The sequence below is a fragment of the Staurois parvus genome, unplaced genomic scaffold (genome assembly GCF_062004578.1).
Source record: "Staurois parvus isolate SC_StPar_1 unplaced genomic scaffold, SC_StPar_1.0 ptg001418l, whole genome shotgun sequence".
Taxonomy (NCBI): Eukaryota; Metazoa; Chordata; class Amphibia; order Anura; family Ranidae; genus Staurois; species Staurois parvus.
The window spans coordinates 82,501-107,396 of record NW_028319214.1 but is presented as its reverse complement, the minus strand read 5'-3'; the positions used below and the strand labels follow the sequence as shown (position 1 = coordinate 107,396).

Sequence of the window (24,896 nt, the reverse complement as noted above, 5' to 3'; positions counted from 1 at the left end):
GACTGAAGAAATGACACTTTGCTACAATGTGACGTGAGTGTACAGCTTGTATAACAGTGTAAATTTGCTGTCCCCTTAAAATAACTCAACACACAGCCATTAATGTCTAAACCACTGGCAAAAAAGTGGAGTACACCCCTAAGTGAAAATATCCAAATTGGGCCCAAAGTGTCAATATTTTGTGTGGCCACCATTATTTTCCAGCACTGCCTTAACCCTCTTGGGCATGGAGTTCACCAGAGCTTCACAGGTTGCCACTGGAGACCTCTTCCACATCTCCATGACGACATCACAGAGCTGGTGGATGTTAGAGACCTTGCGCTCCTCCACCTTCCGTTTGAGGATGGCCCACAGATACTCAATAGGGTTTAGGTCTGGAGACATGCTTGGCCAGTCTATCACCTTTCCCTCAGATTCTTTAGCAAGGCAGTGGTCACCTTGGATGTGTGTTCGGGGTTATGTTGGAATACTGCCCTATGGCCCAGTCTCCGAAGGGAAGGGATCATGCTCCGCTTCAGTATATCACAGTACATGTTGGCATTCATGGCTCCCTCAATGAACTGTAGCTCCCCAATGCCGGCAGCACTCATGCAGCCCCAGACCATGACACTCCCACCACCATGCTTGACTGTAGGCAAGACACACTTGTCTTTGTACTCCTCACCTGGTTTCCACCACAAATGCTTGACACCATCTGAACCAAACAAGTTTATCTTGGTCTCATCAGACCACAGGACACGATTCCAGTAATCCATGCTCTTAGTCTGCTTGTCTTCAGCAATCTGTTTGTGGGCTTTCTTGTGCATCATCTTAAGAAGAGGCTTTCTTCTGGGACGACAGCCATGCAGACCAATTTGATGCAGCGTATGGTCTGCTGGCAGCACTCATATGTCTATTTCCCAAAGACAACTTCTGGATATGACGCTGAGCATGTGCACTCAACTTCTTTGGTTGACCATGGTAAGGCCTGTTCTGAGTGGCATCTGTCCTGTTAAACCGCTGTATGGTCTTAGCCACCATGCTGCAGCTCAGTTTCAGGGTCTTGGCAATCTTCTTACAGCCTAGGTCATCTTTATGTAGAGCAACAATTCTTTTCTTCAGATCCACAGAGTTCTTTGCCATGAGGTGCCATGTTGAACTTCCAGTGACCAGTATGAGAGAGAGCGATAACACCAAATTTAACACACCTGCTCCCCATTCACACCTCAGACCTTGTAACAATAATGAGTCACATGACACCGGGGAGGGAAAATGGCTAATTGGGCCTAATTTGGACATTTTCACTTAGAGGTGTACTCACTTTTGTTGCCAGCGGTTTAGACAATGGCTGTGTGTTGAGTTATTTTGAGGAAACAGCAAATTTACAGTGTTATACAAGCAGTACACTCACTACTTTACATTGTAGCAAAGTGTAATGTATTCAGTGTTGTCACATGAAAAGATATAGTAAAATATTTACAAAAATGTGAAGGGTGTACTAACTTCTCTGAGATACTGTAGATCTATCTGTAGTTAAGCACTGCTATTTTTCAGTTATATTTATTCCATAACCCTGCATTTTTACCAAGTGAAATCTAGTCAATCATTCTTCTCTTGTCAACGGTGTATATTTTCATCACTCCCAAGCCACTACAGAGGTCTCCAATGTTTTTTCTTTTCTGGTCAAAAGGTCTTAGGTTACGGTTTTTGACTATTCTCTACTGGTGGAATGTTCTTAGGCTATTTGTTTTTTTTTAGACCATTTACCCTTATGGTTGGATCGTCTTAGGCTATTTTTTCTTAGGATCAAACATTAGGGAATGTTTTGTTTGCCCTATGGAACACAACTTCTATATCAAAAAACAAACTTTGCACATGTTAAACATCACAGGTATCATTTGAGTCTTGATAAGCACAAATAGTATCTCTGAAAAGTATAAAAACTTTCCTTCCAGTTGGAGGTTCCAATAAATAGTATGTCAACACATGGCTGTCAAATAATACTCTAGTTTGTTAAGCTGCTGGAGGAGCATGTAAATATTACCTTGATCTATCAATGCTGGCATTATGTTTATGCAAACCAAAAACACATCAAATGTGTGGCACGTTTATGTAATGTAATTGAATTCAAATGTCATTTTATATGCCTGAACCCGAACTCGATCCAGCATTGTACATGTCTGCAGCAGGTCCTCTCCCAGCTCTGACAGGCTTGGCTGAGAGCAGCGGGAGCCATTGGCTTCTGCTGCTATTAGTCAAAACCTGTGAGCAGAGAGTGAGGCCGAGCCGAGCTGTGTGTCTGAAGAGACGCAAACAGAAAGGCTCATGAGTGACCCCGCACAAGTGCACACTATAGGAAATGTCTTCCTATGGTAGGCACTCAGCGGGGGTAGGAGCCAGAAGCGTTGTGCAAAACAATTGCACAGAGCAGGTAAGTATGACATCTAACAACAAAGATGCAGCGCTAAAATAATTATTAAAGTGAAGTATGTGCAAGTGCCAGTAGGCGTAGATGTGAAACCAACGTGAATCGTCCAAATATGATGTATAATTAGTGGAAGCAATACTAAATACAAATATAGTTATGTGACTTAGGTGGTAAAAATAAAGTCCAATGAGGCAGTAATCTGTTTTTGCGAGTTCCGTGACTAGGTGAACCATGACGGGATATACCTTTTTACACAAATAAGCAGAACGATTGCGTATCTGGTTAGTGCATTCACATTACCATTTTCCAGTCACCTAGTCGAGGAACTCACGGAAACGGATTACTGCCTACTGGCGCTTGCACATACTTCACTTTAATAATTTAGCGCTGCATTTTTGTTATTAGATTTTTGGAGGGTAGGAGGTTTTACCTTGATGCTAGCAGCTTGAAACTTATCGCTCGTTTTACATCCCATGGTTTTAAGTAGGACATGTTTGTTTTTTTGAGGGAAACAATTTTTTTTTAATAAAAACCCTAAGCTTTAATATTGTTTTAATTAAGATGCAGTGTCACCTTGCACACTTATTTTACTTCCTATGCTTTAGAAAGCAAAGTATTCTTTTTGTGAAAGATGAACTCCCATTTGAAAACAGAGCTCACATGATTTTTGGACAGTTTTTTCAAAACTGAAGCATAGTACCTGCATCTAAGGCTATATACACTATATTGCCAAAAGTATTGGTCGGCCTGCCTTTACCCACACATGAACTTTAATGGCATCCCAGTCTTAGTCCATAGGGTTCCATATTGAGTTGGCCCACCCTTTGCAGCTAGAACAGCTTCAACTCTTCTGGGAAGGCTGTCCACAAGGTTTAGGAGTGTGTCTATGGGAATGTTTGACCATTCTTCCAGAAGCGCATTTGTGATTTCAGGCACTGATGTCGGACGAGAAGGCCTGGCTTGCAGTCTCTGCTCTAATTGGTCCCAAAGGTGTTCTATTGGGTTGAGGTCAGGACTCTGTTCAGGTTAGTCAAGTTCCTCCACTCCAAACTCTTTATGGATCTTGCTTTGTGCGCAGTCATGTTGGAAGAGGAAGGGGCCATCCCAAAACTGTTCCCACAAAGTTGGGAGCATGAAATTTTCCTAAATGTCTTGGTATGCTGACGCCTAAAAAGAGTTCCCTTCACTTGAACTAAGGGGCTAAACCCAACCCCTGAAAAACAACCCCACACCATAATCCCCCCTCCACCAAACTTTACACTTGGCACAATGCATTCAGGCAAGTACTGTTCTCCAGGAAACTGCCAAACCCAGACACATCCATCGGATTGCCAGACATAATCGTGATTCGTCACTCCAGAGAACATGTCTCCACTGCTCTAGAGTTCAGTGGCAGCGTGCTTCACACCATTGCATCAGACGCTTTGCATTGCACTTGATAATGTAAGGCATGGATGCAGCTGCTCGGCCATGGAAACCCATTCCATGAAGCCTTCTACCCACTGATGTTGTGCTAATCTAAAGGCCACACAAAGTTTGGAGGTCTTTAGCTATTGACTCTGTAGACAGTTGGTGACTTCTGCACAGTGTACGCTTCAGCATGTGCTGACCCTGCTCTGTCATTTAACATGGCCTACTACTTCGTGGTTGAGTTGCTGTTTCCAGATGCTTCCATTTTGTTATAAAACCACTAACAGTTGACTGTGGAATATTTAGTAGTAAGGGAATTTCACAGATGGACTTATTGCACAGGTGGCAACCTACCACAGTACCACACTTGCATTCACTGAGCTCCTGAGAGTGACCCATTCTTTCACAAATGTTTGCAGAAGCAGTCTGCATGTCTAAGTGCTTGATTTTATGCACCTGTAGCCATGCAGGTGATTGGAACACCGGAATCCAATGATTTAGAGGGGTGTCCCAATACTTTTGGCAATATAGAGTGTGTATGTGTGTGTGTAATAAAATGGAGTGACACAGGAAAAAAGTATTGAACACGCTAACTGAAATTTAATACTTTGTACAAAATCCTTTGTTGTTAATGACAACTTCAAGACACCTCCTCTATGGATAAAACTAGTCACATACATTACTCAGGTGTGATTTTGGCCCATTCTTCCACACAGTCTTCAAATCCTGAAGGTTCTGTGGGCCTCTATGAACTCTGATCTTTATTTCTTTCCATAGATTTTCTATTGGATTCAATTCAGGTGATTGACTGGGCCATTCTAGCAGCTTTATGTTCATTCTTTGAAACCACTTGAGTTTCCTTGGCTGTTTGGGATTATTGTTTGGCTGAAATGTCCACCCTCGTTTCATCTTCATCATCCTGGTAGACGGCAGAAGATTTTTATCAAGAATGTCTTGGTACATTTTTCCATTCATCCTTCCTTTAATGATACGAAGTTTGCCAGTACCGTATGCTGAAAAACAGCCCCACACCATGATGTTCCCATCTCCAAACTTCACAGTTGGTATGGAGTTTTTGGGGTGATGTGAAGTGCCATTTGACCTCCAAACATGGTGTGTATTATGGCATCCAAAGAGTTCAATTTTGGTCTCATCTGATCAGACTATAGTCTCCCAGTATTTCACAGGCTTGTCTAAATGTTGTGCAGTAAACTTTAAATGAGCTTCGACATGCTTTTCCTTCAGCAATGGAGTCTTGCGTGGTTAGAATGCATACAGGCCATGGAGGGTGAATGCACTACTTATTGTATTCTTTGAAACAATTGTACTGGTCACTCTGAAGCTCTCAAGTGGTCCTTGGCTCTTGGACAACTCTTCTGATAATTATTTTCACTCCTGTGACAGAAATCTTGCCAGGAGCACCTGGTTGTTGCCAATTTATGGTGAAATGACGTTCTTTCCACTTCTGGATTATGGCCCCAACAGTGCTCACTGGAACATCCAGAAGTTTAGAAATCCTTCTGTAACCAATGTCATCAGTATGTTCTGCAACAATAAGGTTGCAAAGTTCTTGAGCGAGCCCTTACTTTTACGCATCATGAGAGGTTTCTTGTATGACATCTTGGTGACGAGACGCTTTTTTTTTTTATAGGCTGTCAGTTGAGACTGAACCAGCTGATATTAATTTGCACTGACAAGGGGCAGGATTGCTTTCTAATTACTGATTTAAGTAAGCTGGTGTCTGATTTCCATGCCTTTTTGCACCTACCTTTCTTCAAGTGTTTAATACTTTTTCCCTGTGTCATTCCATTTTAATTATACATAACTTAACTTCTGAACTGGTTTGTTTTGGTTTTTAGTAAATATGGATTGCATGGGTTGTTACCGGCTTGTGAAGAATATTTCATGTCAATAGCACCTTTAGAAATATATACCTACAAACATGGTGGAGTGTTCAATACTTATTTTACCTGTATATTAACAAATAAATAAATAAATAAAAAAGTATAGATTTAATATTTTTTTTTTTTTACCAGAACATGGTAGCTACAACTAGAAGTAAAAATATCTAAATGACTGACCTTGAATGATGATGTAGATGTAGCTGAATAGCCGCTTGCGCCAGACACAAGGGAGACCATCGAGCCATGCCGTCGTAGGCTAGTCTCTGATCCATAACCAGATTCAGACTGAGAAAAAAAAAATTACACATGAATCAAAACCAGCACACAGACCATTAAGACTTGAAAATCCATTAACCACTACAGCAAAGGGCAGCATTTAAGTCAAACGAATACTTGCAGTAGCTTACGGCAAGATATATAGAGGGAAAACCACTAACCCCTGCATGACCGGGGATATCTTGTACTTGTATCAGAGTAATTTTTGAAAGAATGATTTAGCTCTTTCCTCAGGCATTAGTGCTCTGTAGTGGTCTTCTATAACCCCAGATCGAAACGAGCAAAGGCAGGCAGATTTTCACCAAATAGGATTTAGGCAACATTGCTCTGTCAGGTGTTCATAAGCTGGGAGTATGTGTATTTGGCATCCTGATCTTAAACATTAGCAGTAACAAAATAACTCATGTTAAAATGTTGGAGCTTCAAGGTCCTGTCCACACCTACGGACTTACTAAAAAAAATAAAGACCCACAGAAATCAGAAAATTACTGTAGCCAAAGTAAAACCAGACTAAAAGGCAAATTATTCATCTAGGTACTACAGTCTTTTCCAGGCATCATTTGTAGTTTAACGGTCTACATTCCCTGAACGTTAAGATTCGCATAGATGGAGCAACATTCCACAGATTCAGCAAAGGCGGGTAGAATTTGCATCCATCTAAAGCTGCTTTTGATAGAGAAGCTGCAACGCTGATTAGTGTATTCTGACAGTGGTGGACTTCCGCTGTCAGAATACAACACCATAGTTGGGAAGATTCCCCCATCCACCATAACCATTGGCTGACTGATCAAAAAAAAAAAAAGAAGAAAAAAAAAAAGAAAGAAAGATCCATCTATGGCCAGCTTTAAGGTGTCCATAGATTTTAGAGGACAGTCAAATGATCTCAAAAATGACTGGACTGCTTGAATATCTATGGGGTGCCAGCAGCTGAGGTGTTCGGAAACGAGAAATCAGACATGTTGGAAAACCTTGTATGATCACGGTTTTCCTACTGATAAGACACAAGAATGGTTTCTCACATGATCCTTCTTCTTGAGGCAATTATTAGATCTTCCTTGCACACCACATGGGTTCTATCATCATATGCAGCAACCAACACTGTAGCAAAAGTGTAGTGAATATGTCATCAGCACATCTCCTATGTAAAGTACATTTTTTTCCATTGAAGAATAATGCAACATTTCAAGGCCCCTTCGTCAAGGCAATGTGACAATTGTTCTTGTTTAGGAACATGGCAGCCAACAAATGTCTGAATGGTGTTCTAAACGCTTATGTCAATCCAACATTTTCTTTTTGTAAGTCTTGGATAGCGTGGGGAAGGGTTTTTAGTGCTATGTGGGGTGCGGTTACAGATTTTTACCCTCACTTCCTGTCCTGCGAACAATATTTTACCAGATTGGAAAGCAAGCGGACCTCTCAAAAACCAACACAGACAGAAATAAAACATTTAGTGTTAGTCCTCATGCACACTGGACGTTTTTACAGCTGCTGTTTTTGGCTTTTGACATTTTTTTCTACAGCCAGTACACCCCCTAGCATGTTATCCTATGTGTCCATGCACACAGACTGTAATCAATGTTTTTTGGCAGGAAAAAAAACCCCAGGACCAGTGGGTCTCTAGCTACTTGCCAACTGCAGATAGCCGAATGACGGCTACACTGCGGCTAGCCAGTTTTGGGAGGGCGTCATAGGACATCCTCTGAGAACGAGCTCTCCTGCGTGCCCCCGGGGGCGTGCACACGGCGATCTCCGTGATCGCTGTGTCCTACGGACACAGCTGATCACGTAATGTGGTAAAAGGCCAATCACAGCGACCTTTTACCACATGATCAGCCGTGTCCAATGACACGCTGATCACCGGGAAATGCAATTGCTGGTTCTCGGCTGCACTTTCCTCACACTGTAAGAGCGCGAGGAAAGTACTGCCGAGAACCGGCAGTTGCCAGAGCAGGGATCGGCACCAATCATCAGGGCACTGATGATCAGTGCCCTGATGATCGGTGCCCAGCCGTGCACCCACCTGTGCCCAGCAGTGCCACCTACTTGTGCCCAGAAGTGCCACCCACCTGTGCCCACCAGGGCCACCCACCAGTGCCCATCAATGCAGTGTTGCCAGTCAGTGCCCAGCGGTTGTGCCGTCAGCCAGTGCCACCTATCAGTACCCATCATCAGTACCACCTATCCGTGCCACCTCATTAGTGCCGCCTATCAGTGCCCATCAGTGCTGCCTCATCAACGCACATCAGTGAAGGAGAAAAAATTACGTGTTTGAAACATTTTATAATAGAAAGAAATTTTTTTTTTTTAAATTTTTTGCACTTTTTTTGTTTATAGCGCAAAAAGTAAAGCGCCCAGCGGCGATTAAATATCACTAAAAGAAAGCTCTATTTGTGAGAAAAAAATTTTTTAAATTTCATATGGGTACAATCTTGCATGACCACACAATTGTCAAAGTGTGACAGCACTGAAAGCTGAAAATTGGCCTGGTAAAGAAGAGGGTATAAGTGCCCGGTAGGCATATAGCTAGAGGAGTTTTGTAGCTGTAAAAAACGCTCTAAAGCTGCAAAACGCGGTAAACTGCAGCAAGCCGGCGGGGTTTTTTTTAACCCCCCAAAAATTCGAATTTTTAGGTTAAAAAAAAGCCAAACACGCTAAATACTAATGCTGACTTTTTAACGTGGCTTTACACAGCTAACGTTATCAGCGTTATTAAACCGCCTGGTGTGCATGGAGCCTTAGAAAGCCTACAAGCTCATGTCAAGTTTTTATTTTGGTCTTTTTCCCCGTGAAAGTTTTCCCACCACTTTAGTGAAACAGTTGTCAGCAGGACAGGAAGAGAGTGTACACCGAAACCCAAAAAGCTGGAAAAACACAATTGGCATTCTATTATAATACCCTCAATACAAAAAAATAAAACTATTTTGCATGTGTTTGTTTTAGGTTACACCAACAGTCTCCTCAGCTTTAAAGAGCAACTCCACTTTTTTTTGAGATAAAAAGAAAATTCCCCTCTGTAATCTATGTATATTGCAAGGATTTTAAACTTTGGTGCAGATTTCTACCTTTTGCTATTCTGAAGAAATTGCTGTTTGTCTGTGTCCATGTACAGAGTGAATCTGTATGGGAGTGACTTTTTAATTATCAATCAGCTGCTGCACCTGCAGGGCTCTAATATGGAAAGTGGCAGGGTCCGCACCTTTTATATGCGATTTCCTTTTGGGAGCATCTCAGTAAGAAAAAAAAAAAAATTACATTTTTGTTGTAGGGGATGTTCAAAATCTGACATGTATCTTAGTGTAGACTTTTGGGAAAATCAGTAAGCCCATCACACAAGCAGGAAATTACATTTCCTGGGGGCATTCTGTACATCATCTGTGTACAGAAAAGCTCCAGATAGCCATATTGAAAATCATTTTACAGAAAATTACAGCGCTGTTGATTGAAAAGGAAAGGCAATTTTTAATAACATTCAATTACAACTTGCATTGCAATTGTATACACTATAATTTTTGTTTTGCTATTTTTTCCCCATGAAAGTGGAGATAACCTTTAAAGAGAACCTGTACTTTGCCAATGGCCATTTTTCCTCCATTGCTGCTGCTGATACTGTATACTCATTTGCCACCCTGTTCATTTTCTGGAGAAGTGAAAATCTGATTTTTTGAGAACTAATGCAAAGCCCCTACACAAGACATTTACATGTAGCATATTATAAAGAGCACAGAAACACCACAATACTGTCCCATTTTAAGAACTTTGCTGATTACATACAATGTTTTAGTAGCTGGAAATAAGTCTTTCCATGAACGTCTGTTCACGGTTAATGAACAAGAAACATGGACCCCTTTCTTTATTCCCCTCAACATCAATGTCCGCTGAGGTGCAACTGACTAGCGAAAAGGAAGCAGCATTATTACAGGAACAACATACAGGAATCTGGACGACATATTTGGTCTCTTTCCATCTGTACAATAGTTGCAGTCCTGCAATACAACATGCAAGCCAGAGATTTTACTGCACTTATGGTTTGTAAGGCACATCATTAGGAATTCTCAGCAGAAAAGCACTCAGAAATGAAAGGATCAATAACGAAAAGGAAAAAAAAATTTAACTACTGCCAGCAAAAAGCGCTCCATGACTTAACTCCAGCAAAGCCATAAACCAAGCCAAAATATGATCTAGAACTGGCCATCTAAACCCAATACCTGCCTGACATAGAAGAGCCACAAATCCCTGCACGACATCAGCAGCTGTTTGGGCATGCTGATATTTGTAGTTTGTGAACAGCTGGAGAGCCAGACATGCCACAAGCTTGATCTAGGGTGGCCAGAAAGTAGAGCTGCTAGTACAGAGCTGAGCTAGTACAGTCCAGAAGTTACCTGGCCACTGCCTAATGCCTATGGCTCAGACAGTGTGCAGAAAGATTCAGTACAGTCCTGCAAATGTCGCTCTAAAACCTGCTGCACTGCGTCACCTTCTCCAGCACTTTAGACATCCGAGTGGCTTCCATATTACTGCTTCCTCTTTCCAAGAGTGATGTCGTCAGATGAAGGAGATGAGATGATGTTTAGAAGCCCTGCCTAGCCAATTACGCTGCTTGCCAGGAAAAGAGGACTGCTCTGGCTAAAATGCTATCCGAGGGCACAACAGAGACATGCAGGACTTTCTCAGCAATCTGAACTGGGTCGATAATGCTAAACAAAGACTCATGGGAAAAGGCTTCTCTGCAAACATTTATGGCATTGCTGCACAGAAACACAACCTTCTACAAATCACTACATGCACTGTATATGAAAGTCCTAGGGGAAGACAACTAATGATTACTAATGCAACATCATTCACACCTAAGACTTTCAGGAATGCATGCAGGAACAATTGAGTACTGTCCGTGATACTTTTTTTATTTGCACTAACATACAATTTTGAGGACAAGCTTCCAGGGAATGTCCCCTTCTTCAAGGTCCAAGCAGTACTGAAACAAAGATTTAGCAGAATGTTAGAAGAGATGTAGGGGATGGGAGAAAAACAAAAAGAAAAAAAAAAAAAAAAAAAAAACCACAGAAAACAGAGATAAGACACAGCAAAAGCAAAGTCTGGGGGGGGGGGGGGGGGGGGGGGAGATAACACTAGCAGAGGCGGTCATGCTTGAGCTGATAGTCATAAAACTGTTGGATAATGATTGAGGAATCCCATGTCCAAATTCAGGCCGTTATTTCGTGTCAAATAGAATTATCATTCTTAGTTCATAAGTTTTTTAACATTCCCCGAAAGCTTGTCCTCAAAATTGTATGTTAGTGCAAATAAAAAAAGTATCACGGACAGTACTCAATTGTTCCTGTCGCAAATGCACTAATACGGCTATAATCACCTCAAGCAGGAATGCTTGCACTATTTTCATTTCTAGCATTTTAGAGATTGCTGGACCCCTGTGCTGCCTTTCCCATTGACCTCTATAGTCTCAACAGCTAAACGAGGATCTTTTAAATGTCCATTTAAAGCGATAATAAACCATATTAAAAAAAAAAAAATCAAAAGACAAAACCCTGCAAGGTAAAGGCATTGCATACTAGCACATTATGAAGGCCTTACCTTGAAACAAAGCCCTCCAGTGGTGTGCTGTCCCAGCTCCCTGGAGCTTCCATCTTCACCCGGTCTTTGTTCCGGGTTCGCAAGCTCTAGCCAAGCCATGGTGACATCACATAACAGTCTCAGGCCACGGCACAGTGCTCTGAAAGAACAGCACAGGTATACTGTTCCTTCAGAGCGTCTAGTATCAAAAAAGGGCTATTATCTCCTAAATGGTTCACATTTAGGAGATATTACTTTCACCTACAGGTAAGCTTTATTATAGGCTTACCTATAGGTAAAATGATTCAAGAAGAGTTTACTACCACTTTAAAAACCAGCACATGCAAACGGAACACATAAAAGATATAGTGAAGGTATAATTTCCAGGAAGCTACACGCTTCCTATTCAGACATTAAAGTGTTACTAAACCCCGAACCCTGCATTCACTATATCTGGTCTCCCACAGTATACAGAACATGGAAATGCAATTAGTTTAGTAATTATAAACTGATAAATACCTTTTCCCATCAGCAGTATATAGCAGTCTTGTGACTGCCGAGCACTGGTTAAAGCTTGTAGGAGGAGTTTTCATTCTACTCTGACTGTCCTAGGAGGCTGCATGACCCCTAACCCTCTGTCTGGACAGTGCCGATTGGCAATGTGCTGATTGCATGCACCCTCCCAAAGAAGGAATAACTCGGAGCATGTGCAGAGTGACTCCCAGAGCTCTGTACTAGAAGCAGATGAATTAGGGACAGCAGAAGGGAAGGATCAGAGAAGACAGGACCAAAAAGCCTTTTTACACAATGGAGGATTAGATCCTTCAGTTTCACAGTGAGTATAACAAGCAGGCTTTACTGCATATACAGACTGATTTTAACTGTTGTGGGTTTAGTAACACTTTAACAACATTATAGGCTACATACACACTCACCGGCTACTTTATTAGGTACACCTGTTTGGTAACACAAATTGCTAATCAGCCAATCAGCAACTCATTGCATTCAGTCATCTAGACATCGTAAACACGACTTGAAGTTCAAATCGAGCATCAGAATGGGGAATAAAGGGGACTTATGTGACTTTGAAAGTGGCATTGTTGGTGCCAGACAGGCTGGTCTGAGTATTCAAAAAAACTGCTGATCTACTGGGATTTTCAAGCACAGCCATCTTAAAGGTTTACAGAGAATGGTCCGAAAAAGAAAAAATATCCAGTGAGCAGCAGTTGTGTGGACGAAAATGCCTTGTTGATGTTAGACTGCTTGGAGATGACAGAAAGGCAACAGTAACTCATGTCAATATGGCCCAAAATCTGAGGAATGTTTCCTACACCCTGTGTCTCCTAACGTGTGGAATATGTTCATTTAATATGAAATATATAGTTGGACTTCCATGTCATAGATATAACAGGAAGACCTTAATGAAAGATTTCTGAGACATTATGTAAAGCAAGTCCTCTCAGCTGAAGACAAGCAAATCCTGGAATACAATTCAAGTAACACTGTACTTGTCAATGCAGCTGCCACTAGGGGGCACTGCAGAGAAAATGGTCCAGTTTACTTTGCTTATGTTTAGTGCACTGCAATAAAATGCTGATACCTTAATCATCTATAAATTAAGGGATTATATTTTTTTGTGAGGTGGTGGTTTGCAACACGTCCTGCACTCTTCCTTTGCTGCTTGTGCAGAAACGCTTTGAGATGATCCAAAAGCAGCAAGAAGAGTTTTTCTGGAATGAGAACTAGAGGGAAAAGCTACTCGTGCTTTCATTCTGGTCCTCACTTATTTCCATCAAGCAGGGTGCTCAACCTTTTGAAGAGTGGGGCCACTTAAGTGATTTGGTAAACTGCTGGGGGCCACAATTAAATTAAAATGGTTCAGAATTTAGATTTTTTTTTTTTTGCTTTGAATAGCATAATGAACACTTTCCTCCTTCAGTCACTGAATGGTGGTGGAGGGAAGAAGAGGAGAAGCTGGCTATCAGTGGCAGCACAAAGAAATTGGAGAGGGTTGGTTCCTGTGTATGCCTCCCCCACCACACCTCCTGTCCAAGTGTAAAATAGAATGTGACAGCTGTGAGGCTGCACGGGCCCCCTGGAGCATGGGACGGGGTTGCGTGGTAAAAACACATCTCAACTAATGGGTATTACTGCACCCCCCCCCCCCAAAACACAAATTTAATCAAGCGTGTACTGCTCTGAGCTTCTAAGGCTTTTTTCACACTGATGTGTTGCGGTTTACCCACATCATGGGTGCAGCGCAGTGCATCTGCGGATTTCCCGCAGGTTAACTGCGCTTTGCCATAGACTTCTATGATAGCTTTGCAGGTTTGCATTCAGGAGTTTTGGGACACTTTCAGAAAGCGCACCAAATCAGCAGGGTAATAATAATAGAAGTCTATGGCTCAGTGCAGCTAACCTGCAGAAAAGCCGCAGGTGCCCTGTGCTGCCCCTGTGGATCAGTGTGGAAGCAGCATGATAGTTGTTAACCCTTTTGTAGGTGCTAATATGCCCATTGCAAAAAAGTGTGTGTCGTTTAATACACAGACCTTTTTTTGCCATCCAGACTGTCAGAAAGGTCCCAGGTCCTTGGTATCACTCCCCCTGGGAAAGGAGCTGGTGCTACTGAGGAAGCACCGGCTTATTTGGCTCCAGCTACCTCCACGGCCACTTGCTTCCTTCGCTGCCAGCTCAGTGCACACTGATGCTCTGGGATGGCGGGTTGGCAAACCCAGACCGTGATCAATGGGTTGCTGAAACCGGGCATGCGCTTCCCTGGTTTAAGGTTGAAGGCCACATCAGAGGGCTCTGAGGACTACAGGTTGAGCAACCTTGCCATAGAGAATATTTGAAGTTTTTAGTGCATCTCTGCAAAGATGTGTTTTGTCATCCTTATAGCATTTTCGAAAATAGTATTTCCTCTCAAAATATTTGCAAATTGCATCTTTGCTCTCAGCAGATATTGCACTGTGGGAATGTTTCCAAACTCAAGATTTTGGTCTCACCATTTTACTGACAGGAGGAAAATAACCAATTTACTGACCAGACTACAGGTAAACATAAGGATAAGGTAAGGATTAGTTATAAGGTTCTCTTTGAGACATGCAGGGTCTAAAAGACCCTGGTGTAAGGAATGTCACTACTGATGTCAGTTGCGGTCATATCCCCCCCACCAGTCAGTGGCTGTCAAATCCCCCCACTGCATCAGTGTCAGATTGCCTATCGCAGTCCCATTATAAGTCATTGATCACTGCCATTCGTAGTATATAAAAGTTCCTATATACAGTTGTGTTCAAAATAATAGTGCGTTGAAAAAAGTGAATAAAGCTCAAAATTCATCTAATAGCTTATATTTCCATACACACAAATGCATTGGGAACACTACACATTCTATTCCAAATCAAAACAAAGAAAAATATCAAATTTGTGTTCCTCTAAATAAAATTGAAGAAAAGTGATTAGACTGTTAAAAAAAATAGCAGTGTTTGTATTCCTCTTTACAAACTCAAACATTCACTATATAAACTGAAAAATGTTTGAAGATTTTGCTTTCCTTTGAATCACTTAATGAATATTTAGTTGTATAAGCACTGTTTCTGAGAACTGCTGTACATCTGTGTTGCATGGAGTCAACCAACTTCTGGCACCTGTGAACAGGTATTCCAGCCCAGGATGATTGGACTACATTCCACAGTTCTTCTCTATTTCTTGGTTTTGCCTTAGAAACTGCATTTTTGATGTCACCCCACAAGTTTTCTATTGGATTAAGATCCGGGGATTGGGCTGGCCACTCCATAACGTCAATCTTGTTGGTCTGGAGCCAAGATGTTGCACGTTTACTGGCGTGTTTGGGGTCGTTGTCTTGTTGGAACACCCATTTCAAGGGCATTTCCTCTTCAGCATAAGGCAGCATGACCTCTTCAAGTATTCTGATGTATTCAAACTGATCCATGATCCCTGGTATGCGATAAATAGGCCCAACACTGTAGTATGAGAAACATCCCCATATCATGATGCTTGCACAACCATGCTTCACTGTCTTCACAGTGTACTGTGGCTTGAATTCAGTGTTTGGGGGTCGTCTGACAAACTGTCTCCGGCCACTAGACCCAAAAAGAACAATCTTACTTTCATCAGTCCACAAAATGTTGCGCCATTTCTCTTTAGGCCAGTCAATGTGCTCTTTGGCAAATTGTAACCTCTTCAGCACGTCTTTTTTTCAACAGTGGGACTTTGCGGGGGCTTCTTGCAGATAGCTTGGCTTCACATAGGCGTCTTCTAATTGTAACAGTACTCACAGGTAACTTTACACCTTCTTTGATCTTCCTGGAGCCGATTGTTGGCTGAGTCGGCTCCATTTTGGCTATTCTTTCTTTCTTCGCTTTCTTCCACGTCTTTCAGGTTTTGGTTGCCATTTTAAAGCATTTGCGATCATTTTAGCTGAGCAGCCTATCATTTTCTGCACTTCTTTATATGTTTTCCTCTCTCCAATCAACTTTTTAATCAATGTACGCTGTTCTTCTGAACAATGTCTGGAACGACCCATTTTACTCAGAATTTCAGAGAGAAATGCACTGTAACCAGCATGTACAACATTTGCTGCCTTCCTTCCTTAAATAAGGGCAATAATTGCCACCTGTTTTTCAAAGAATGAATGACCTCACTAATAGAACTCCACACTGCTATTATTTTGAACATGCCCCTGTCAATTAGTGATTCAATTACACAGAATCCGCAGCATGCATGTCATGACTGTTGGGTCTGTTGGATTTCTATTACTCTACTACACCTGCTAGTAAATTATTTGCCATGTAGAAATATAATTTCTACCAAAAACAGTGACTGATCAGGTTAGTGATGTCTGACTGCTTTTATTTTGAACACAACTGTATATGCACCATAGTTTGTAGAATCTAACTTTCACACAATCCAATCAATATACACTTATTGGGATTTTTTATTAACCAAAGCAGAATACATTTTGACCAAAATTTATGAGGAAATTAGTTTTTTTTTTTTATAAAATATTGTTACTGGATATTTTATAACAGAAAGTCTGTTTATTTAGCAAAAAATAGAAAACCCAATGGTGAAGAAATACCACCAAAAGAAAGCTATTTGTGCAAAAATATGATAAAGCTGCAGTGCCCCCTAGTAGCAGAAATGCATACTTCTCTTGGTTGAGAACTGCAATAAGTACAGTGTTACTTGATTTGTATTCCAGGATTTGAATGTCTTGAGCTGAGAGAACTTTCAATAATTTAAGAGTTTAAATAAAGTCTCAGAAGTATTTCATTAAGGTCTTCAGGTTATATAGTTTGAATACCATGTCATAGATTTAATATTCAATCGATGTAAAAGAACATTCCAAACTTTATTCAAATCTTTCCATAAAAAAAAAAAAAAGCTTGGGAAAGTTTTTCCCCTAGTTTTTCAATGCCTTCTCATCTCAATTCCAGACACAGGAAAAAAAAAATTGTCAGTTTCTTGTCACTGGAATTTGCTGGGTATGTTGATAGCCCATGTGAAATGGCCCTTAAGGAAACTGAAGTTGATGATCAAATTCCATAGCATTGCGTGTGATTATTAGGCTGTTTATGGCCATCCTAAATTTAGGCTGAGTTTTAGAGAAAGCAAAAAGTGCAAATTCACCTAGGATCTGATCAAGAATATCAAGAATGCTCCATTATTGCCATCAGGGCACCACTATACAAACTGTGTGGGGTGCCCTTACAAGTTGGATTGTTAGATTGTAATGTGTGCTGCCTATAAGTATATTCACTCGTTATTGTAATTTACTTAAAAAGGAGCATAGCCAAAGCTATTTTGGCTATACTTATCCTTTAGGTCACAGTTGTGGTTTGTTCTGCAATCCTGTGACCGGTTTACAGCTGACAGCGGCTAAAGCCTGCTGTCGGCTGACATCTCTCAGCCTGTCCGGGCTCTGAAAAGATCCCGACCATATGGTGGGTATTCACCCAGAAGCCTGGGCTGGCACTTGACTCAGCCTCTCAGTGATTTGCCGAGAGCCTAAGCCAGCCACTCCTGCCCCCTCATCAGCCCGGCACTCCAGTGAGTACTGGGGGGGCCAAGTAGAGACTGACAGTCACAGCTCTCTGCTCACAGCGGAGTGGGAGAAGTGAGCATAGTGGGAGAAGTGAGCATTCAGCAATGTTTGATCACTCAGTTCTCCCTGCTGCATCCACCTAGTTGGGTATCTTTATTTTTTTTTTTACTTCTCTTTTAAAGTGGTTGTAAACCCTTACAAAAACCCACCAAGATGACTAGATGACTGGCCTAAAGCGATATAAAGAAGAAACAGATCCTCCCACATAAGCTATATCCATTTATCTGCTTTTCAGTACATCTGTTCAAAGTGTACAATTTATACAGCTTGTATGAGCTTTCAGAAAGCAGGGGGTGGGGAGCTGGAGTTACACTCTGCAGACAGCAGTGAGTTGAGAGCAGACTGAAAGGAAGGGACACACCCCCTTTACAAAGCACACAGAAACAAAGCTGAAGCTGTCAATCACAATCTGTGTGCTGGAGATCCCTCCCCTGTGACCTTATCTCCTCTTGGAATCAGGAAAAACTTGTCCAAAGTGACTTATGAAGATAGCATACAGACGAGGCAGACAGAAATGACATGACATGCTCTTGAATGAGACAAGTACACACTATAGAGGGATATGCCCTGTTTATATTCCATATCTGAGGTTTACAATCACTTTAGCTATATTACACCAATGAAACCTTGCATTTCTGGCATACATAAAACATTGTTTAGTGGGGGGGAAAAAAAAAAAAAAAAAAAAAAAAAAAAAGCACAGCAACCCTACAGGGGATTAAACTGGCATATTATGAGGCATGACAGCTGTGAAGCTACACAAATAAAGCATATTCTATTACATCTCTGAATTATTCATACACAGATCAGTGGTCTGCCACTGACAAGCAGCTATTAGAAAAAAACCCTGAAAACCCAGGAAGGTCTCTCTGCACATAGTATCATTCCAATCAAATCAATACATAAAGTGTACCATGATCTGTATAGGAGCACTTGTACTAATAACATTAATATATGACTGGATATATAGTCATACAAATAAATGCACATCGTGATACAAAATAAACTTCTCCTGTTAACCACATCTGCTTCATTGATTGACTTTCCATGACTCCAAAAATCATTTTGTGAACATATGGCTGTAATGGCATCTCCAGCATACCTTCAGATGTTCCCGATTCATGCTCATCCCTATAGACAGCCATGAGGCAGTTTACATGAATCATACACATCTAAAAGCTATACTGAAGAAATGCAGAGAAACTGGAATTTCATCATCCAACAAAAGGGGGGGGGGGGGGATGGTGGAGAAAAAAAAAAAAAAAAAAAAAAAAAAAAAAAAATCGCAAATGGCAGGATATCTGCCTGTATTTACTTACCTAGATATGATAAAACTGAATGCCAAGCAAACAGCCCACTACACAAAATACATATATATATATTTAATTTTTGTTGATGCATCCCGCGATTTACACAGCACAGCCCTATCTGGGAAGGCAGGAAACTTGAATCTTCTCTTCGGCAATTATATTGGGGCTCGTTTCTGCTAACTTTTGGTGGGTATTAAAACTCTGCAGATGAGCCATGCTTTTACCACCCACCAACCGTTACCATTTAGTTGCAAAGGACATAACCAGGGGTGCGCAACAGCAGGGAATATATACACCCCCATCTTACATTCGCGTGAATGGGTGCAGAAATCAAGGGGTTAAAGCAGATGGTGAAGACAATATGTCTCCTGCCTATCAAATGCCGTCCGAACAGCAATCCAAATGCAGATTGCTCTTCAGAAAACAAAGCTCATGTGAACAAGCCCCAACTCCCTGCCTACCCTAATGAGCCCATCTCTTTGTTCTATCATCCTATCAGCATACTTGTGTCTGGCTCTTTGTGCAGCCAGTTTGAACTCTGTTCCACAAGAACTGCACCAGGCTGAGGTCAAATTCAGGTATTTACAATACTAGCATTGAGAAAATATATAATAAATGATGTATCCATGATACTGAGCTGCAATAATTTACATCTGTCTGGAGCTCAGATTTAAAATGGCTTACCCATTATAAGGAAAAGTATTAGGCTCAGTTCACACTAACCGACTCCAAGGTCACATGATTTTCAGTGTGATTTCGGAGTCCAACTTTGATACGACTTTTACACACTCTGGCACTGAAGCCATATCAAAGTCGCATCAAAAGTAGTGCAGGAAGCTTTTCTGAAGTTGCAGCGACTTCAGTAGTGTCAATTGGAATGGCCCTCAGATACATGGCATTTCACATGTCCTGCAACTCTGGGTCTCAAGTCGGATCCTAAGTTGTAGGAGTGTGATCTGAGCCTCATGGATTAATGCCAGACAAAAATTGAAAAAATAAATAAAATTATAGGAGTACAGTGGATATAAAAAGGCTTCAGTCTTGCCACTCTACCCCAAACCTCAGACATATGAAGAATATGGGAAATAGTTGTCACATCTATCACAAATTTGACAGGTACCCGCTCCCACCTCTGCTGCGATCACCTAGGCAATCGGAAGCAGAAGCTGTCCTCCTACCTCCCTCCCTGTAGTCTTGTGGGACACGTGACAGCTCCCAGAAGACTATGGGACCATTCACAAAGCGCAGCGATTCTCGTGCATGTGCAGGGGCACCCGGCTGTGAAGTTGCAAGCTGTCACAGCCGGGTGCCTACACTGAAGATGGCGGCGTCTGGAACACCAGACGGCTGGTAAAATGGGCTGCGGGGAGGACACCGCAGGATAGCGGGACAGGTGAGTGGCAGTTTTTAAAAGTCAGCAACTACAGGTGAAACTCAAAAAATTAGAATATCGTGCAAAAGTTCATTTATTTCAGTAATGCAACTTAAAAGGTGAAACTAATATATGAGAGACTCATTACATGCAAAGCAAGATAGTTCAAGCCGTGATTTGTCATAATTGTGATGATTATGGCTTACAGCTCATGAAAACCCCAAATCCACAATCTCAGAAAAAGAGAATATTGTGAAAAGGTGCAATATTCTAGGCTCAAAGTGTCCCACTCTAATCAGCTAATTAAGCCATAAAACCTGCAAAGGGTTCCTGAGCCTTTTAATGGTCTCTCAGTCTGGTTCAGTAGGAATCACAATCATGGGAAAGACTGCTGACCTGACAGTTGTGCAGAAAACCATCATTGACACCCTCCATAAGGAGGGAAAGCCTCAAAAGGGAATTGCAAAAGAAGTTGGATGTTCCCAAAGCGCTGTATCAAAGCACATTAATAGAAAGTTATGTGGAATGGAAAAGTGTGGAAGAAAAAGGTGCACAAGCAGCAGGGATGACCGCAGCCTGGAGAGGATTGTCAGGAAAAGGCCATTCAGGCTATTCTAATTTTTTGAGTTTCACCTGTATATATTTGGACACGGGCACAATTTTCATACTTTTGGCTCTGTATGCCACCAAGATAAAGTAAAACGAAACAATCCAAATTAATTTGAAGTGCAGACCTTCAGCTTTAATTCAAGGGGCTGAACATAAGGCTCCATGCACACAGGAAGTTTTAATAACACTAGTAACGTTCGTTGTTTAAAGTCACAAAAAAAAAAAAAAAAAGTGTATGAATTAGCTGATCTCCCACAGCAAGTAGAACTGAAAGCAAAACTCAACCCCCCCCCCCCCCCCCGACCCCCTCTCCATTTCAGATAGAGTAAAGGGAGGGTCTTAGTATACAGATTTCCCTTTACTTCTTGTCCCAGAGATAACACAGAGTGAAAATCCCTCCAAAGTGAGAGAATCCCAGCGTGTCACAATAACTAGTGTCCCCGCTGGAAGATTTCCCCTCTATTCCCATTCTGGTGACAACATAAAAAAATTTCAAATATACTGAAAAGAGGAGACTTGCTGACACCAGATGTATTACTTGTCTCTTTAGGGAGAAAACATTTCAAATTATACAAACTAAACCACTGAAAATCACTTTTCAAAACTACGAAATGGGAGAAAACTGCTCCAGAACTAAACCCCATGAGCCATTTACATCACCCCGTCCCACAAAGGAGCTTGCAATGTCCCTACAGCAGTTATGCACAGAAAGGGTAAATGCATTTACTTCTGGTTGAACGACAAATCAACCTAGCAGTGTGTTTTTGGATTGATGAGATGAATGCTTGGTGGGACACAAATTAGGCGAGAATGTACAAACTGCAGGAAATCAAACCTAGGACATTAGAAATACAATGCTCAACTGCCAACCAAGTAACAAGCATGCCACCAGAGTTACACATCCCATACTCTGGGAAAGATAAGGATAAATCTGCATGAAAAGTCTATAGTACTGCCCTCCCCAACACTGAAGTTCCTTTAAACACATATCCAGAGAGAAATGACGACAATATACATAGAAACAGTTTATTTTGCTCTCGCAATGAGCTTTACATACAATATATAGCCCTTTTATAGAGATTTAGCCCACAGATACTTCCAAGATTTCAGATGTTGTCTAGTACAGGACAGAAGATGAAGGCAATCATTGTAGTTTAAAGCCCACCTCTGGGATAGGAACCCCCTTGCAGTGGAGTATACAAATAAGGTGTTCAGATTTCACTCAGATATTGCTGATTTGCATGCTTGTTCATTCTCAATGACTTCTGCATTTTAAAAGCCAGAGATGGCCAGAGACAGGAATTTTCAGAAGTGTCAGAAATGGCAGCTACTGTCCATTTTTGCCACAGCACTGGTTTACTTTAATTACCTGAAATACAGAAAAAAGTAAACTCACAATTCTAGAGCATTTTACTTCCATTAAAAAGTATTTCCATAATGTGAAGCTACTGAGTAATGGAATTTAAGGGATGGCTTTTAAGATGAAGCCAATTATACTGCCATTTACTGGGAATGCAGTTAATGACGTAGTATTTGCAAGATTAATAATTCACACAATGACCATAAACTGACCTATCGTACTACATTCTGCTCTACAGAATTTGTTTTGTAAACTGAATTCTCAGAGCGTGGGAGCACTTTTTACTTACAGCACACCACAGCTATAACAGAGGAGACAACACACTTCAGATTAAAAATATGTAAACCAATGACTTTCAATTCAGGGTCTCCCACAATCAAAACACTGATGCCAGAGACATCCAGCATTTTCAGGAGGGGTTTAGGGATGGCAAAACCTCTTTATACAGAGTTAACCAACCTAAACTTTAGAAAAAAAAAAAAATATTCTAAGGTATATAGTGGAACAATTGGATCTAGCTGACACATGACCAGTCTGCACTTGACTAGAGGCTTCATGTACTCTTGCCATCAACCAGGGTGTCCTGCTGTGAAAGCTTAGAAAAACACACACTTGTAGGTAACAAAGCAAGAGTACATGACAATGTTGCTCCTGTCTAGTTACACTTAGTTACTCTAGGACAGGAAGTCCAGATAATGAAAGGATTAGCTTAGCTAGAGAACTGACCCTGCTGTGCTCTCATGCCTAGTGTAGTCAGTTTTTAATAACAAAGCAGAAGGGACTGGCTTCCAGATATTCACACAAGAGAAGCAATACAAAGAGGATAGGATACTTTTTCCTACAAGTACATGGTACAGCAGGAATATGAAGTGTTTGGCTTACATATCCTTTAACATGAGCAAAGGAAAGAAAAAAAAGACAGCACAGACCCAATACACATAGGGGCAAGGTAGCATTTATTTTATTTTTTATTTATTTTTTGGAGTTTGGCACATTAAAAAAAAAAAAATCAAATGAGCAAACAGGAAAGAATATACATTTAGAACACAAGTCAATGTGAGCATGACATCTCCAGCTAATTCGTGGCTGTAGCCATAGTACACAATTAGAACATATTTGACATCTATGACATTGAATCATTAGATAAGATACGGTACCTTAGATAAATCTGTACAGCAAATCAATTAAAAGCAGATTAATAATGTGTGCTTCCGTTTAACACAAGAATATCCTGCACCACACATAATCAAACACTAGATGGTGCTAGTAAGCAAGCAGTCATAGAAACTGAAGGTTACTATTGGTCAAAGACCAAAGGTAACACTTCCCAAGCAGAGTAAACACTAGGTACATGGATATGACCAGCAAACCAGTTTATATGTCCACTGCAAGGTGAACATTTTCGGAAAATATGATAAAAACTATAAATTGCAGTGGATTTATTACAATCATACAGCTGCTAATATTAATAGTACAAATTTTAAAGCGTAGGAGATTAGAGTTTGAATTCCCATAACATTCCAATGCTGAAGGCTCATTCATATGGCAAATTAGTGACATCCTCCATGCAGAGCCACTGACAGATGTGTGTGCATCCACCTGGGAGCTGCGTGCAGACATACAACTCCTCTACCATCACCACCAACCTTCAATGTGTTCTTATGGTTACTGGCTTGAAGTGCAGAAAAGTGCCAATCAACACACAGTGTGAACAGCCCTTACTGAACGGATAATGCAGAATGTTAGAGGGCCGGTTCACACCCCAGAAACGCAGTCCAGATGCCTTTCTGCATGCACGCTTTTTATGTGTTCCGGTGCATTTTCCCCTCTTTTTTTCTTCACCTTAAATAAAACTGCTGCTAGACTCATACACCTTACCAACCGATCAGCGACTGCTGCCCCTCTCTGCCAATCCTTTCACTGGCTTCTACTAACCCAACATATAAAATTCAAAATACTAACCACAGCTTACAAAGCCATCCACAACACTGCCCCTAGCTACATCACCGACCTCATCCACAGATATCAGCCAAATCGCCCACTCCGCTCCTCACATGATATCCTCCTCTCTAGCTCCCTCATCACCACCTCCCACACTCGCCTCCAGGACTTCTCCAGAGCCTCTCCCATCCTCTGGAACTCCCTACCACAGTATGTCTGGTCAGCCCCTACCCTGTCTGCCTTTAGGCAATCTTTGAAAACGCACTGCTTCAGGGAAGCCTACCCCACCTCCACCTAAGAACTGTACTTAAATCACCTCCACCAGATCATCCCCCGCAGCTATCACCTTTTGTATCACCTCCCCCTTCCTTTAGATTGTAAGCTCCATGAGCAGGGCCCTCATATTCCTTCTGTACTGAAATGTATTGTAATTGTACTGTCTCCCGTTATATTGTAAAGTGCTGAGCAAACTGTTGGCGCTATATAAATCCTGTATAATAAAAACATGTTTTTTTCCACATTCCAGTACACTTCAGTGCAGAAAAAAAATGCAACAGGTGCTTTTTTTTTTGGAATGCACTGCTGTGAACTATATAACCTTCTATCCATGCG

General features: G+C 41.3%; 1 protein-coding gene across 1 annotated transcript in view; it reads right to left on the bottom strand.

Moving 5' to 3' along the window:
* The window catches only part of LOC149436096 (ceramide transfer protein), a 139,755-nt gene that overhangs the window by 45,167 nt on the left and 69,692 nt on the right, over positions 1–24,896 (bottom strand). Inside the window, exon 4 of the mRNA XM_089661967.1 lies at positions 5,899–6,006. Within this exon, the coding sequence (XP_089518093.1) occupies positions 5,899–6,006 (108 nt within the window). The remainder of the gene's footprint in view (positions 1–5,898; positions 6,007–24,896) is intronic.